The sequence below is a fragment of the Hippopotamus amphibius genome, chromosome 7 (assembly GCF_030028045.1).
Source record: "Hippopotamus amphibius kiboko isolate mHipAmp2 chromosome 7, mHipAmp2.hap2, whole genome shotgun sequence".
NCBI classification, from domain to species: domain Eukaryota; kingdom Metazoa; phylum Chordata; class Mammalia; order Artiodactyla; family Hippopotamidae; genus Hippopotamus; species Hippopotamus amphibius.
Genome location: NC_080192.1, coordinates 75,804,147 through 75,819,357, shown reverse-complemented (window position 1 = coordinate 75,819,357; position 15,211 = coordinate 75,804,147). Strand labels below are relative to the sequence as shown.

Genomic DNA, 15,211 nt, shown 5'->3' with positions numbered 1-15,211 from the left:
ATACCAGAAAAGCAAATAACCCAATCCACAAATGGGCGGAAGACCTAAATAGACATTTCTCCAAAGAAGACATACAGATGGCCAACAAACACATGAAAAGATGCTCAACATCTCTAATCATTAGAGAAAGGAAAGTCAAAGCCACAATGAGGTATCACCTCAGCTGGTCAGAATGGCCATCATCACAAAATCTGGAAACCACAAATGTTGGAGAGGGTGTGGAGAAAAGGGAACTCTCCTGCACTGTTGGTGGGACTGTAAGTTGGTACAGCCACTATGGAAAACAGTTTGGAGGTTCCTTAAAAAACTACAAATAGAACTACCATATGATCCAGTAATCCCACTCCTGGGCATATAACCAGAGAAAACCATAATCTAAAAAGAAACGTACCGTAATGCTCATTGCAGCACTATTTACAGTAGCCAGGACATGGAAGCAACCTAAATGCCCATCAACAAATGAATGGATAAAGAAGGTATGGCATATATATGCAATGGAATATTACTCAGCTATAAAAAGGGATGAGATGGAGCTACATGTAATGAGGTGGATAGACCTAGAGTCTTCATACAGAGTGAAGTAAGTCAGAAAGAGAAAGACAGATATTGTATGCTAACTCATATATACGAAATCTAAAAATGGTACCTATGAACTCAGTGACAAGAGAAGAACAAGGACGCAGATGCAGAGAATGGACTGGAGGACACGAGGTGGGGGCGGGGGTGAATGGGAAGCTGGGACGAAGTGAGAGAGTAGCATAAACATATATATACTACCAACTGGAAAATAGATAGCTAGTGGGAAGTTGCTGTATAACAAAGGGAGATCAACTCAATGATGGGTGATGCCTTAGAGGGCCGGGATGGAGAGGGTGGGCTAGGGAGGGTCGAGGCAGGGAGGGAATGTGGGGATATGTGTATAAATACAGCTCATTGACTTTGGTGTACCTCAAGAACTGGTACAAGAGTGTAAAGCAATTGTATTCCAATAAAGAGCCTAAAGAAAATTAAAAAAAAAAAAAAAAAGCCAAAAGAAGGTGACATCATTAAGATGACAGAGTAGGCAGTCCTAGCTCTTATTCTTGTACAAAAACACTGACATAACCATAAATATTGGTGCCAAAGTACTTTAAGGAGAAATTCAGAATCCATCCAAGAAGCAGAAGTACCTCTTGAAGGGCAGAAAGTTGAGAGCAGTCAGATTTTGCTGATGAGGGGAGTACTTAATCTTTCATCTTTTTGTTCCTCAGAATTGAGAATATCCATTGTCTTATCTTCAAGTTTGGTGATTCTTTCTTCTGCCTGCTCAAATCTGGCTTTGAATCATCCTTCTAATGAATTTTTCATTTCAGCTTTTGTACAACATTTCAATTTTGCAAGATGAATATCTTCTGGAGATTTAGTGTACAGCATGACTGTAGTAATAGTGTATTGTTATGCTTGAAATTAGCTAAGATAGTAGTTAATTGTTTTCACCACAAAAAAAGTGTATGAGGTGATCATTTCACAATGTATGTGTATATCAAAACATCACATTGTACACCTTAAATATAAACAATTTTTATCTTCTAATTATACCTCAGTGAAGCTAGGGAAAAAAGAAATCAAAAAGAAAGTTTAGCTGAAAGTACAATAACTGAAATGAAAAATTATTGATTCTGAGGAACAGAAAGATTAAAGAAAAGACAGTAGAGCCTAAGACCATCAAGTGGACCAACATATGCACTGTGGGAGTCCTACATGATAAAGAGAGAAAGAGAGAGAATACCTGAAGAAATAATGGCTGAAAATGTCACATATTAATGAAAGACATGAATATAACCATCCAGGAAGCTCAGTGAACTCAAAGATGAACCCAGAGACTCACACTGGGACATGTTAAATCAGACCTTTAAAAGACAGAATCTTGAAAGCAACGAGAGCAGAGGGAATCATCTCATAAAAAGGATCCTCAATAAGTTAAGAGATTTCTCATCACAAACTTTGGAGACCAGAAGGCAGTGGGCCCATATATTCAAAGTGCTAGAAGGAAAACAATATCAACCAAGAATCCTGTATCTGGCAAAATAGTTCTTCAAAAGTGATGGGGAAATTAAGACATTCCCAGATAAACAAAAGCTTAGGAAGCTCATTACCATTAAACCTGCCTTGAAAGAAATGCTGAAGAGAGTCCTGCAGGTGAAAATGAGAGAACACTAGACAACAACATAAAATGGTATGAAGAAATAAACAACACAGTGAAAGTAAATACACGGGCAGTTTAAAAGCTGGTATTATTGTAACAATGGTTTGAAATTCCACTTTTTCTTTTCTACATGATTTAAGAGACTAATACATTAAAAAAAAACAAAAAACCAATAGTCTAAAAGCAAGGATTATTGTCACTTTGGTTTGTAACTTCACATTTTGTTTTCTGTATAATTTAGAGACTAATGTACTTAAGAATTATTAGTTTGTTTTTGGATACACAGTGAATAAAGAAGAAATTTTGTGACATCAACAACCAAAAGAAGCAGGGATGGAGCAGTAAAGAAATACACATTAAGTGTGATTGAGTTAAATCTATTAAAATTTGAATTAGAGTGTTATAACTTTAGGATGGTAGATTAATCCCCATGGTAACCACAAAGAAAATAAAATAGGAAATACACAAAAGGAATTTCAGTATTTCACTACCAGAAAATCAACGGAACCAAAAGATGACAGGACTACAGGAAGTGAGGGATGGAAACAGTATAAAGCATATAGAAAACAAATAGCAAAATGACAGAGTTAAGTATACTATTGAAGCTAAGCTGGTACTAATTCAAACTAGTTTGTTGTAAATTTAAGATATAAATTATAATCTCCAGGGTAACCGCTAAGAAAATAAAGTATGCATAAGAAGAAATTAATGGCCAACTTAAGCTTCTGTAAGCTTATAAAAGAAGTCAGTTTTAGGCATATGCAGTCTTATCAAGGGTATGTCGGGAATTCCCTGGTGGTCCAGTGGTTAGGACTCCATGCTTTCACTGCTGAGAGTGTTGGTTCATTCTCTGGTCAGGGAACTAAGATTCTGCAAGCTGCAAAGCTGAAAAAAAAAAAAAGATATGTCATAATAAGGGTGTAATAATTGCAGATAAGAGCACAAGATTTGAATTCTGACACATACTGTTTGATCCTGGACCAGTAAATATAATCCTGTATTTGAGAGTCTCCAGTGTGTTAAGAACTGCAAGGACCAGTTGTGGCAGTTATGTGCTTTGAATTATAATGCCAGGAGGTGTTATTATAGATGAAAATTAAATGATTGATATATCTTTGTAAAATGCAGGTTACAGTAGGGTTTTCAGTCTTGGCAGTATTTACATTTTGGACCAGATAATTCCTTGCTGGGAAATAAGGAGAGAAGACTGTTCTGTGTGTTGTAGGGTGTTTAGCAACATCCCTGGTGACCTCTACCCTCTAGATGCCAGTAGCTCTCTCAGTTGTGACCATCCAAAATGCCCCTTTGGGACTTCCCTGGCGATCCATTGGTGAAGACTCTGTGCTTCCACTGCAGGGGACACGGGTTTGATCCCTGGTTGGGGAACTAACATCCTGCATGCTGCCCGGAGGGGCAAAAAACAGACAAAAACAAACAAAAACAAAAAAACAAAACCTCTAGACATTGCCAAATGCCCCTGGAAAACAAAAATTGCCCTCAGTTGAGAACTACTACACAGAACCCTGTAACCTCAATAAGGTTACAGGGATAAACTTATATATTATTTTTGTGATAAGAGAATTTAATAATATTTGAGAACATACCATATATGTATTTTTGCAGAGTCTTTTGCATTTGATTGGAAGAATAGTTCATTTTCCTCCTCTGTTCCCCTGTGGGGTACTTTGATGGTGCTCAGACTGGTCTGGAATGTGCAGCCTAGCAGTGAGCTAGGCTGAGACTGGAGCCCTTAAATGCAGCACAACAGTGGGGTCTGAATTGTGGGTGGGAAGGAGTCTGTGCCTATCTTTGTGGATAGACACAGTGAGAAGATCATTTTCAATATGTCAAGCGTTACCAACTTAAAGTATCTGTGATTCAGTGAAGTTTACTTTGAAATATTGTGGGTATGTCTATATTTGATAAAAGATATAGAAATACATGGCACAGGCATTTTCTAGGGCCCTGAGTACTCCTGACAGACCTTTGTCTCTGAGCATAAATTTCAAAGGTTTCTGCTAATCAGGTGGTAAAATAGGAAATCTCAGTCTCTTCTAGGAACTGCTTCCCAATTTAGTGAGCTGACCATCTTTTTCCACATGATTGCTGGCCACTTATTTTTCTTTAAGTAATTTGCCTCTTGTTCTTTGCTTATATTTCAATCACGGTATTCTTTCCCCCAATTTATTCTTCTTTCTTTTTGCTGTTCAATTATAAAAATAGTTACATAAGATAGCAAATCTTTTCTTTATTACTAATGTAACCCTTTTCTGCCTGATTTTTCTCTTCTTTTTTGGGGGGTGGGGGGGTAGGGAGAGGCGGGATTTACCCTGTTTATTTTTGCTCATTCTTTGGCTTTCAACATTTTTTGCATCATTTTGTATTAAGTACTTACAGTTTATAGTTGGGCTTTTTTTTTTTTTTTGACACGATCCTTTTGTCTTTCTTAATAGACAAGTTTATCTCATTTAATCATACTATACATGTGTTTGATCTCTTCCTTCTAATTTGTATGCTTTCCTTTTTGTTTCCTCTCTCTTGACTTAGGGGCTTAATTTTCAGTTATGTATTTAAGATACGTTTAAACCTTTACTTCTCAAGTTACTTCAGAAACAAAATGTGTCTATTGTCATCTTTCCTTTTCTCTCAATACTTAGGGTGTATTGTTGGCATGTGCTGAGATTTTTATTCTTGTTTATTATAGTTAAATGACCTTTCTGTTTTGTGGCTTACACGTCAAAAACAATACTTACTTTCTGCTTTTCTAACCTTATTTCCAGAGTTCCTTTACTGTATCTGTTTATCTTTTCCAAGACAGCTTCCTCATTTGCAGTTCTTCATGAGTAATCTTCTTGGCCAGATTGTCTTCATGAAGTTATTTTTTCCCCTCCACATGGGTGATATACTTCCTGAGCCTGCTTTCTGTCAGCCCCATATGGGGACCACAGTCCTAGAATTCTTAGGTTATACTTTTTATTGAAGTAAAAGTGACATACAGTAAACTGTATGTGTGTAAAGTGTACACTTTGAGAAGTTTGGCGTATTATACACCCGTGAAAGCATTACCACAGTCAGGATAATAAATACATGTACCCATGGCCCCCAGAAGTTTACTTGTGACCCTTGGTGATTGCTCCACCCTCACTCTCCATCTCTAGGTAACCACTGATTTGCTTTCTGACACCATCAGTTTATATTTTAAATCATTTTATTTAAATGGAATCATGTAGAATGTACTTGTTGGGAATTTGACTCAGCATAATTATTTTAAGAGTCATCAGTGTTGTTGCATGTATCAATAGTTTATTCTTTTTTCCCCATTCAAATGTTATTTTCTGTTCTTTTAAAAATATTTTTTCTAAAATAATAAAGAAATATTTAATAGAAAAAAAATGACAGGTTCCTAGTATTTGAGTTTCCTCTTTTTTTATTGCTGAGTATTATTCTGCTGTTCTGTCTCATATCACAACTCATGTGTCAGTTCATCTGTTGATGGGAATTTAGGTTGTTCCAGTATTGACCTATTACAAATAAAGCTGATAGAAGCATTGATGTGCAAGTCTTTGTATGGACATATGCTTTTGTTTCCTTTGGGCAGATATCTAGGAGTGGAGTGGTTGGTCATGTGGCAGGTGTTTTAAGTTTAACTTGTAAGAAATTGCCAGAGTTCTTCTAAAATGGTGGTTCTATTTTACATTCCCATCAGCTGTGTATGAAAGTTGCCATTACTACACATCCTCACCAACCCTTAGTGTGGTCAGTCTCTTCCATTTTGGACATTATTGTAGGTTGTAGTGTATCATCGAAGTTTAAACTTGCTTTCCCTTGGTAACTGGTGCTGAGCATCTTCTTATGTGCTTAACTGACATTTGTAGAATTGCCCATTTTTAAAAATCGGGTGGTTTTCTTATTATTCAGATTCATAAGTTCTTCATATGTTCAGGGTACAAGTCCTTCACCAAATAGGTGATTTGCAAATATTTTCTCTCAGCATGTGGTTTGTCTTTTCATTTTCATAGCAATGTCTTTTGATGAGCATATTTTTAAAAATTTGATGAGGTCCAGTCCATCTTTTTTTTCTTTTATGACTAGTGTTTTTTGGTCCTGTTCATGAAATCTTTGTCTGTTTGAATGTTGCATAGATAATCTCCTTTTTTGTTGTCGTTGTTGAAGCTTTATAATTTTAGTTTTTATGCTTAGGACTATGATCTATCTAAAATTAATTTGAGTGCGTGGTGTGATACAAGGATAAAGGCTCATTTTCTCCCATGTAGCTTTGTCCAGTTGTTCCAGCACCATTTGTTGAAAAGATATATGTTTCTTTATTGAATTACATTGATTCCTTTGTTGAAGATCAAGTTGACTACAAATGTGAGTTTGTTTCTGAACTTTCTTCAGTTCCATTGACCTGTTTGTCTTTATGCCAGAACCACACTGTCTTGATTACTATAGCTTTTTTTTTGGTAGTAAAATATACATAACATAAAATTACAATTTTAACCATTTTTAAGTGTACGTTTCAGAGGCATTAAGTAAAGTCACATTTGTTTTTGCAACACCACCATCTAGCTCCAGACCTATTATTTTCACCCCAGACGGAAACTCTGTGCCTGTTAAACAGCAATTCCCCATTCTCCCAACTGCAGCCCCTGGAAACCAGCGTTCCACCATCTGTCTGTATGAATTTGACTACTCTAAGTACCTCATGGAAGTGGAATCATATCGTTTTTATCCTTTTGTGACTGGCTTATTTCATTTAGCCTCAGGGTAGACTAAGTCTTCAAGGATCATCCGTGTTGTAACATATGTTAGAGTATCCTTCCTTTTCAAGGCTGAATGACATTCTTTTGTGTGTATAAACCACATTTTGTTTGTTCATTTATCCATCAGTAGGCACTTGAGTTGTTTCCATGCTTTGCAGTTGTGACTAATGCTGCTATGAACATGGGTGTCTAAATAACTGTTGGGTCCCTGCTCCCTGCTTTCAGTTCTTTGGGTTTTATACCTAGAAGTGTGATTGCTCGATCTTCTAATCCACATCTATACTGCAGCCAAACTAATGTCTTTAACAGTTACGTCGTCTAGACCATGTCTGTCTCCATTTCTCTCCTACAACCTCAGACCCCTTGTACTACGTTTAGAATCCAACACAGTCCAGATTTGTTACCAGGGGTTCTTACCAGGGCACAGCATGGACAGGGCGATGCCTCGCCTGCACCCTCATTTCTGCTTCTCTTCCCCTTCTCTCTGAGCTCCAGCCAAATAGACCTGCTATCTGTTTCTTGAGCATCCAGGCTCTTTCTTGTACTAGGACCTTTGCATGTGCTGTTTTCTCCACCGCAACTCAATTCCACCTCCAAACACAACTCTTCTTTATCCTTTAGGTTTGAGTATAAATGTTATCTCTTCAGACAGGCCTTCCCTCATGACATATTTAAGCATGTCACCTGTTTATTCTCTTTCATGCATCTTTGCAGTTTTTCCAAAGTCCTTTATTCAATGTATAAACACATATTTATTTACTTTTAAAATGACTGACTCCCCCTATACCTCAAGCTCTATGGTGGCAGGAACCATAGTATACCAGCACCGGCACACAGTTGGAAAGCAGTGACTAGTGAGAGACACATGTAGCCTCACAAAGTAATTGGAAAGAGGACTCTTCTCATAGGATGTATTGATTTGGTAAACTGCTAAAAATCAGTTATATTACTTTGCATTACTTGCATGTGTGTTTAAAATTTAATCCAAATTATTCTCTCATTTGAATTATATGGTGTAACAAATCATTTCATATGATTTAGGGATCAGGTTTAACCTGGAAGTAAGTGTAAGGTCAGAGTTGAAGCTGTAATAAAATATGTTGGATATTCTTTGTGTCTGTAGTATAAAGATTTGGTTTCCATGTGTTCACCATTGTTTTCTTCCTCCACAGACTGAGACAACACTTGGACTCAGTTCATACCAACAGAAAAGGTAAGGAAGTAATATATGTGTGTGTGTGTGTGTATATATATATATTTTAATATATAAAATGTTATATATGTAGTAAAATACTGACATACTTTTAGTTGTTTCTGGGGGGTTCCTGCTCTCCTTTTTCCCCATACTTTTTTGGTGAAGAGGGAAAAACAAATTATAAATCACATTATATTGTGGGGCTTCCCTGGTGGCACAGTGGTTAAGAACCTGCCTGCCAATGCAGGGGACATGAGTTTGATCTGTGGGCCGGGGAGATCCCACATGCTGCGGAGCAACTAATCTCCTGCACCACAGCTACTGAGCCTGTGCTCTAGAGCCTGTGAGCCACAATTACTGAGCCCATGTGCCACAACTACTGAAGCCCATGCGCCTAGAGCCCGTGCTCCGCAACAAGAGAAGCCACCACAATGAGAAGCCTGCGCACCACAATGAAGAGTAGCCCCTGCTCTCTGCAGCTAGAGAAAGCCCACACGCAGCAATGAAGACCCAAAGCAGCTAATAAATAATAAATAAATTTATTAAGAAAAAACATTATATCACGTATTTCAGGTATTGTGTATGGAAAACCGTATCATGCATTGGGTAACATTCCTTCCCCATCACATGCAAAGGGGTTTACTCGTGGCTGAAACTCCCCTTCTTTTGGGAGAGGATCGGCTTTATAGCTCCCTAGTGACCTCTCCTGTGGTCCTACCCGCTTTTTATGGACTGACCACCACTGCCCTCAGTTGTCATCAAGGGTCTGCCGGAGGCTCCTGGAGGAGGAGGTTATTGTATAATGAGAGATGATTCTAATTGCAGGAGACCCTAACTGGTTGTCTTGTTGAGCCCCTTGTTTGACACAAGAGAACTCATTCTTAGAACTGAGAGATGTGCTAACCAAGGGTAGAGTGGCAGAGTTTCAGGTGGAATTCATTATCTTCTGATCACCAGCCCCGTGTTGCATTCTCTTTGATATTCTTATATCAAATATGGAATCCTTCAATAGTGACTGTATTTTCTCTCTTAGGCAGAAGAGGAATATAGAAAGTTAGTTAAGAATTAGAGGAAGCAATGCTGTGAAAGAGGCATAGGGGAACCAGTGGAGGCACATGAGGGAAAGTTGTCATGATGGAGCTTATGCGGTAGGGAAGAGAGGAGTGAGTCTGCACAGTCTGCTCTGCGCTGGGGCTGTGGATACATTCCCTGCCTTGAGACGTCTTGAAGGATGGTAGAGACACCACTCCTGAGGAGGTTATAAAGCATGTGTATTGATGAAATGACAAAGTGCAATCTGCTTTGTGAAAGAAGGCAGCTCACTTGAAGAATATATTATAATCAGATGATAGAAGCCTCAGGGCTTAGTTGTAGGGGATCAGGGTACCTGAGACACATGTGTGTGCTTCACATGGTGTCTCACTTTCATCATCAAAGCAGTCCGCAAGGCCTGAGTCACAGCTGCGGGAAAGTTAGCTTCTGAGTGCTGCGCCTGGTCTCCACTTCTGGAGTGTGCCACCTCTACCGGGTTGTCCTTGGGGGCGCCCCCAGTTTCCACTGGGCATTAGAGACTGCCGAGATGGACACTTTGTGTCTTTTGACCTCCTGTAGTCATTTCTGCGCCATTTTCTCATTACTTGTACTCTCCAGTTGCATAGTCCACATACTGCCCTGTGGCTTTTCTAATAAGCCAAGAGGTTCAGCTCCATCCTTTCTTGTATTGCCTATACGTGATCTCCTGAGTGAAAACTCTTTTTTCTGTAAATGAAACTTAACCTGCTCCAGGGAAATTTATATCATGAAAACTAAGTTACAAAATGATTCTCTAGCTAATGGCAGCAAATTTGCGCCCCCCGCCCCCCCCCCGCAACCATTATCATCTGCTTCAGCCCCAAGGGCTTCCAGGACATTCTGCAAAGAGAAGAGCTGCTGCTTTCATGACCTCAGGATCATGGGAAATAAAACTATGAAAGACAGAATTTTCCAAGATACTCTTTTTTTATATTTCTCTCCTACCTTCTGGCTTACCCTTTCTAATTTGTTTTAATCCAGTTATCAATTACATGATAGTATTTTGTTTAAAAAGGTGCCAGCTACATAATATAATGGTGGATAATGTGCACATGGTGTTGCATCAGTGTTTATTTGCGTTGAACATGAAAATGTTATAATGAGGACCAGTAATGATTTAGTATTTTGGGTCATGAGGCCACGTTTTATGAATGTCTTTTCCTAGAGTGTGAAGCCCTGTGGTGGGAGATTAGGAACCAAGAGACCTGAGTTCTGTGTTCACCAGATGTGTAGCCCTGAGGAAAGCTACTTAACTGCTCCGAGCATGACTTTCATTTGCAAACTGGGGAAGGTCATTTCTCAGCCTGATTTATCTTATATGTGTTATAAGGTTGTGCATTATATAAAGTTGCTGTAGGGATCAAATGAGAAGACATTTGGTAACAGTAGTTTGCAGACATTAAAATGTTACACGTATGTAAGTTCTGGGTGTTTGCTAATTTATTTGTTCTGTCATTCAGCAAATATTTACTGGGATCTTTATGTACACCAGGCATTGTTCTAAGAATTGGTGATTCAGTCATTGTGTTTGTTACCTATTGCTGTGTAATAAATTACCTCCAAACCTACAAGCTTAAAACAGCAGACATTATTATCTTTTCTGTTTTTGTGAGTGACAAATTTGGGAACAAATCTTCTAAGCAGTTGTGGCTCAGGGCCTCTCGTGAGATTTCAGCCAAGACATCAACTGAAGCTGCAGTCATCTGAAGGCCTGGGCCCTATGGGTCCTTTCCAAGATGGAAACTGACATACTGTTAGCAAAAGGCCTCAGTTCCTTGCTGACTGTTGGCAGGAGACCTTAGTTCTTTGCCATGTGGATCTCTCTGTAGGGCTGCTTGAGTGTTTTCGTGTCACAGCAGCTGGTGACCCTAGAGCAGGAGATCCAGGAGAGAACGCAAGGAGGAAGCTACAGTGTCTTTTGTAATTGTGTCCTGGAAATCACACACAGTCACTTCCATGTATTTTATTCATAGGAAGTTACCCTCAAGGAGAGCAGAATTAGCCCCCCACCTCTTGAAGAGAGGCATATCAGAAAATTTGTGAACATATTTTAAAGTTACCAAAGTGCTAAATGGGCCAGATAGTCAGGACTCCTGCCCTGGTAAAACCTGTGTGCGAATGGGGAAAAGAGACAATAAGCCACCAAATAAACGAACAAAGTATCAACTAGAGAAAAGCTAGACTCCATTGCTTCTTTAGATTTTACTGTAAGGAAGACCTCTCTGAAATGTTTCAGCTTACCTGGTGAAAGTCTTAGGGCAGAGCATTTCAGACAGAGGAATGACTAGTGCAAAGGGCTGATATTGGGAGCAGTGTTGTTGTTATTATATTAAGTTGTTATAAGAGCTGGAAGTGTTAGTGTATACAGTTAGGTAAAAAGGATATATGTGTATATCTGTGTGTGTGTATGTGTATACGCAGTGTCCGCAAGAAGAACCAGAGTCTTCTGATCTTTAGGTTTCCTGGTATCTCTAGGATATAAGCCAGAAATATTGGGCTAGGGAGTACTTTACAAATTAAGGTGGTTGAGGTTCTTTAATTGACTCTATAGTTTGCTTTTTATTAAGTACAGCTATTTCAGTTGCCTACAGTTAACTGTAAGCATCTAGAAGATTGTAGTTAGATCCAGAACTTGCTACTACCTTAATGGCAGATAAAGTCTGCAAACAATTGCAGTTTGTCTAATACCTTTTTTAAATTTTGTGAAAAAGTTAAAGGGAATGTTCTTAAGTTGTTTTTTAAGATTCCATTTTGTGTGTACTTAGATTTATTTTCTAGCTCTGGAGCTTTTAGCCGCACATGAAGGGACGTATATGCAAAACATAGTACTACTTTGTGTAAATTTTGAAGACTATAGTAATTTGATGGTAGGCTTAAACCCAGCCATATCAAATATTATAAGAACTGTGAATGATTTCAACACCAGTTGTCAGACTATATTAAGGAAAGATCTAAGTATATATTGTCTACAAGAAATGTATATTTCAATTTATATTTAATTTTTTAACTGTTTTGAAATAACTTTAGAGGATAGATGCAAAAATAGCACAAAGAATTCCCATATACCCTTGACCTAGATTGATTCCCCATTTAACATTTTACCACATTGGCTTGATCATTCAGAATCTCCCTATCTCTTTCCTTCTTCTCTCTCTCTTCCCCATTTGTCTCTCTATGTATGCATATATATGTGTATGTAATTATTTTTCTGAATTTTTTGAAAATCAGTTGTAGACATGATGTTCTTTTATTTTACCCCTAAAAACTTCAGTGTATATTTCTTTTTTTTTAAATAAATTTATTGAAGTTATTTATTGGCTGTGTTGAGTCTTCATTGCTGCACACGTGCTCTCTCTAGTTGCTGTGAGTGGGGGCTGCTCTTCATTGTGGTGCGCGGGCTCCTCATTGTAGTGGCTTCTCTTGTTGTGGAGCACGGGCTCTAGGCATGTGGGCTTCAATAGTTGCAGCACATGGGCTCAATAGTTGTGGCTCACGGGCTCCAGAGCACAGGCTCAATAGTTGTGGTGCATGGGCTTAGTTGCTCCATGGCATGTGGAATCTTCCCAGAGCAGGGCTTGAACCCGTGTCCCCTGCATTGGCAGCAGGACTCTCACCCACTGTGCCACCTAGGAAGTCCCTCAGTTTATATTTCTTATAAATATGGATGTTATTTTACAAACCATAGTAAAATCAGGAAATTAGCACCTACATTTAATATTATTTAATTTACAGACCTTTTTTTTTTTTTAAGATCTTTTGATGTGGACCATTTTTTAAAAGTCTTTATTGAATTTGTTACAGTATTGCTTGTTTTATGTTTTGGTTTTTTGGCCCCAAGGCACGTGGGATCTTAGCTCCCTGACCAAGGATCAAACCTGCACCCCCTGCTTTAGAAGGCAAAGTCTTAACCACTGAACCATCAGGGAAGTCCCAACAGACCTTATTTTAATGTTGTCAGTTGGTCCATTAACGACTTTCATTTTGAAAAGTAAAGAAATTTTTGGTCCAAGCTTTTACTTCTTCCCCTCACATTTTAATTTATTGTGTTAAAATTTATACATTTTTATTGTCCATTCAATAGCAAATTATTGTAATTTAGTTTTTTTAATATGTTTGTTTTTTAACTTTTAGAGTTGTAAGTGAATTGTGTACAATCATCACAATATTAGAGAATCTGAGTTTGACTGTATAGTTACTATTACCAGTGAGTTTTACACATACATTTATATGTGGGTTTTTTTTAATGTTCATTAGCATCCTTTTATTTCTGCTTGAAGAACACCCGTTAGTATTTCTTGTAAGTTAGAAGGGGCTATAATGAACCCCCCTCAACTTTTGTTTGTTCAGTGAAGTCTTTATCTCTCCTTCATTTCTGAATGACAGCTTTGCTGGGTATAGTATTGTTGTTTGATAGTTATTTTCTTTTAATATTTTGAACATGTTATCCGACTCTCTTTGCCTACAAAATTTCTGTTGAGAAATCCCCCTGTACAGTAGCTCCTCCTTATCTGCAGGGCATACATTCCAAACACTGCACTGCTACTGCAGCTAGTACCAAACACTGTATATGCTCTGTTTTTTCCTATACTGATAATGGGTCATGTATATAGCAAGGGTACGATTGACAAAGGGATGATTCATGTCTTAGGCAGGGCAGAGCAGGACAGCATGAAGTTTCATCATGCTACTCAGAAGGGTATGCAGTTTAAAACTTACGGATTTTTTATTTCTGGACTTTTTCATTTAATATTTTCAGACCATGGTTGACCACATGGAACTGAAACTACAGAAAACAAAACCACAGATATGGGGGGGCTAGTGTGGTCTTATGGGGTAGGAGTGTGGTGTATTCCTTATATGTGATGTGTCACTTTTCTCTTGCTGCTTTCAAAATTCTCTCTTTGACTTTTGACAATTTAATCATAATGTGTCTCATTGTAGGCCTTTTCAAGTTCAACCTACGTGGGATTCTTTGGGCCTCATAACTCTGGATGTCCACTTATCTCCCCACAATGCTGGGGGAGCTAGATGTCCACTGTGGGCTCTCTCTGGTGGGCTCTCTCTGTAGGCCTCTGGGGTCCCTCTCAGTGCAGTGCTGTACCAGCCTGGTGAAGAGGCGATATGACCAGGGTGTAGCCACTTCTCTTACCTTTCTAACACAGTTTTTTTGGTTTTTGGTTTTTTTTCTCTGCGGTCCAGGGATGTTCTTGAGCCTCACCCCTGTGTTCTGGGATTTTCACAGTGGTGTCTTATCTGTGGATAGTTGCTGGTTGGTCTTCTTGTGAGGGGGACTGAAGTCAACAATGACCTATGTCACCATCTTGATGATGTCACTCCCCAGAAGACATCATTGATAATAGGAAAAGGAGGGACAGAGAGAAAATATTCACAGTATATATATTTGACAAAGGACATGTATCTAGAATATATAAAGCACTCTTACAACTCAAAATTTAGACAGACATCCCATTTAAAATGCTTTGAACAGACACTTTGCAAAAGATATCTAATTGGACAATAAATAAAAAAAATGAAAAGATGTTCAAGATCATTAGTCCTTAAGGAAATGAAAATTTAAGCTGAAATGTATTTATTGCAAAGTACTGATGTAGGAGTAATCTACATCTTTTCTCAAGTCACTATATAGTTGTCTCTAATAAAAATCATATTTGGGACCATTTTAAACTGCTGGTGACTTTTTAAAAAGTTTTAGTTGTTAAAGTACTTTATCCCTCTCTTATTTCTGCTTGCAATGCTTATTGTGGATCAAACTACAAAAGAGTAGTTCTCAAATGTGAGAGTGTACATACAAGTGCCAGTTTCTAGGCTCCATGCTAGATGTAAGGAATCAGATTCTAGAGGTGTGGGGCCTTGGAATCTGCATTTCTAGAAGCATCCTAGATGATTAAGATATAGTTAGGGACTTCCCTAGTGGTCCAGTGGGTGACTCCACTCTCCCAATGCAGGGGGCCCAAATTCGATCCCTGGTTCCGGGAA

At 38.4% G+C, this 15,211-nt stretch overlaps 1 protein-coding gene across 2 annotated transcripts in view; it reads left to right on the top strand.

The window, feature by feature from the left end:
- The window catches only part of TMEM131 (transmembrane protein 131), a 209,466-nt gene that overhangs the window by 71,465 nt on the left and 122,790 nt on the right, over nucleotides 1–15,211 (top strand). For both annotated transcript variants that reach the window (XM_057740823.1, XM_057740822.1), the window contains exon 3: nucleotides 8,121–8,161. In XM_057740823.1, coding sequence (XP_057596806.1) covers nucleotides 8,121–8,161 — 41 coding nt within the window. The remainder of the gene's footprint in view (nucleotides 1–8,120; nucleotides 8,162–15,211) is intronic.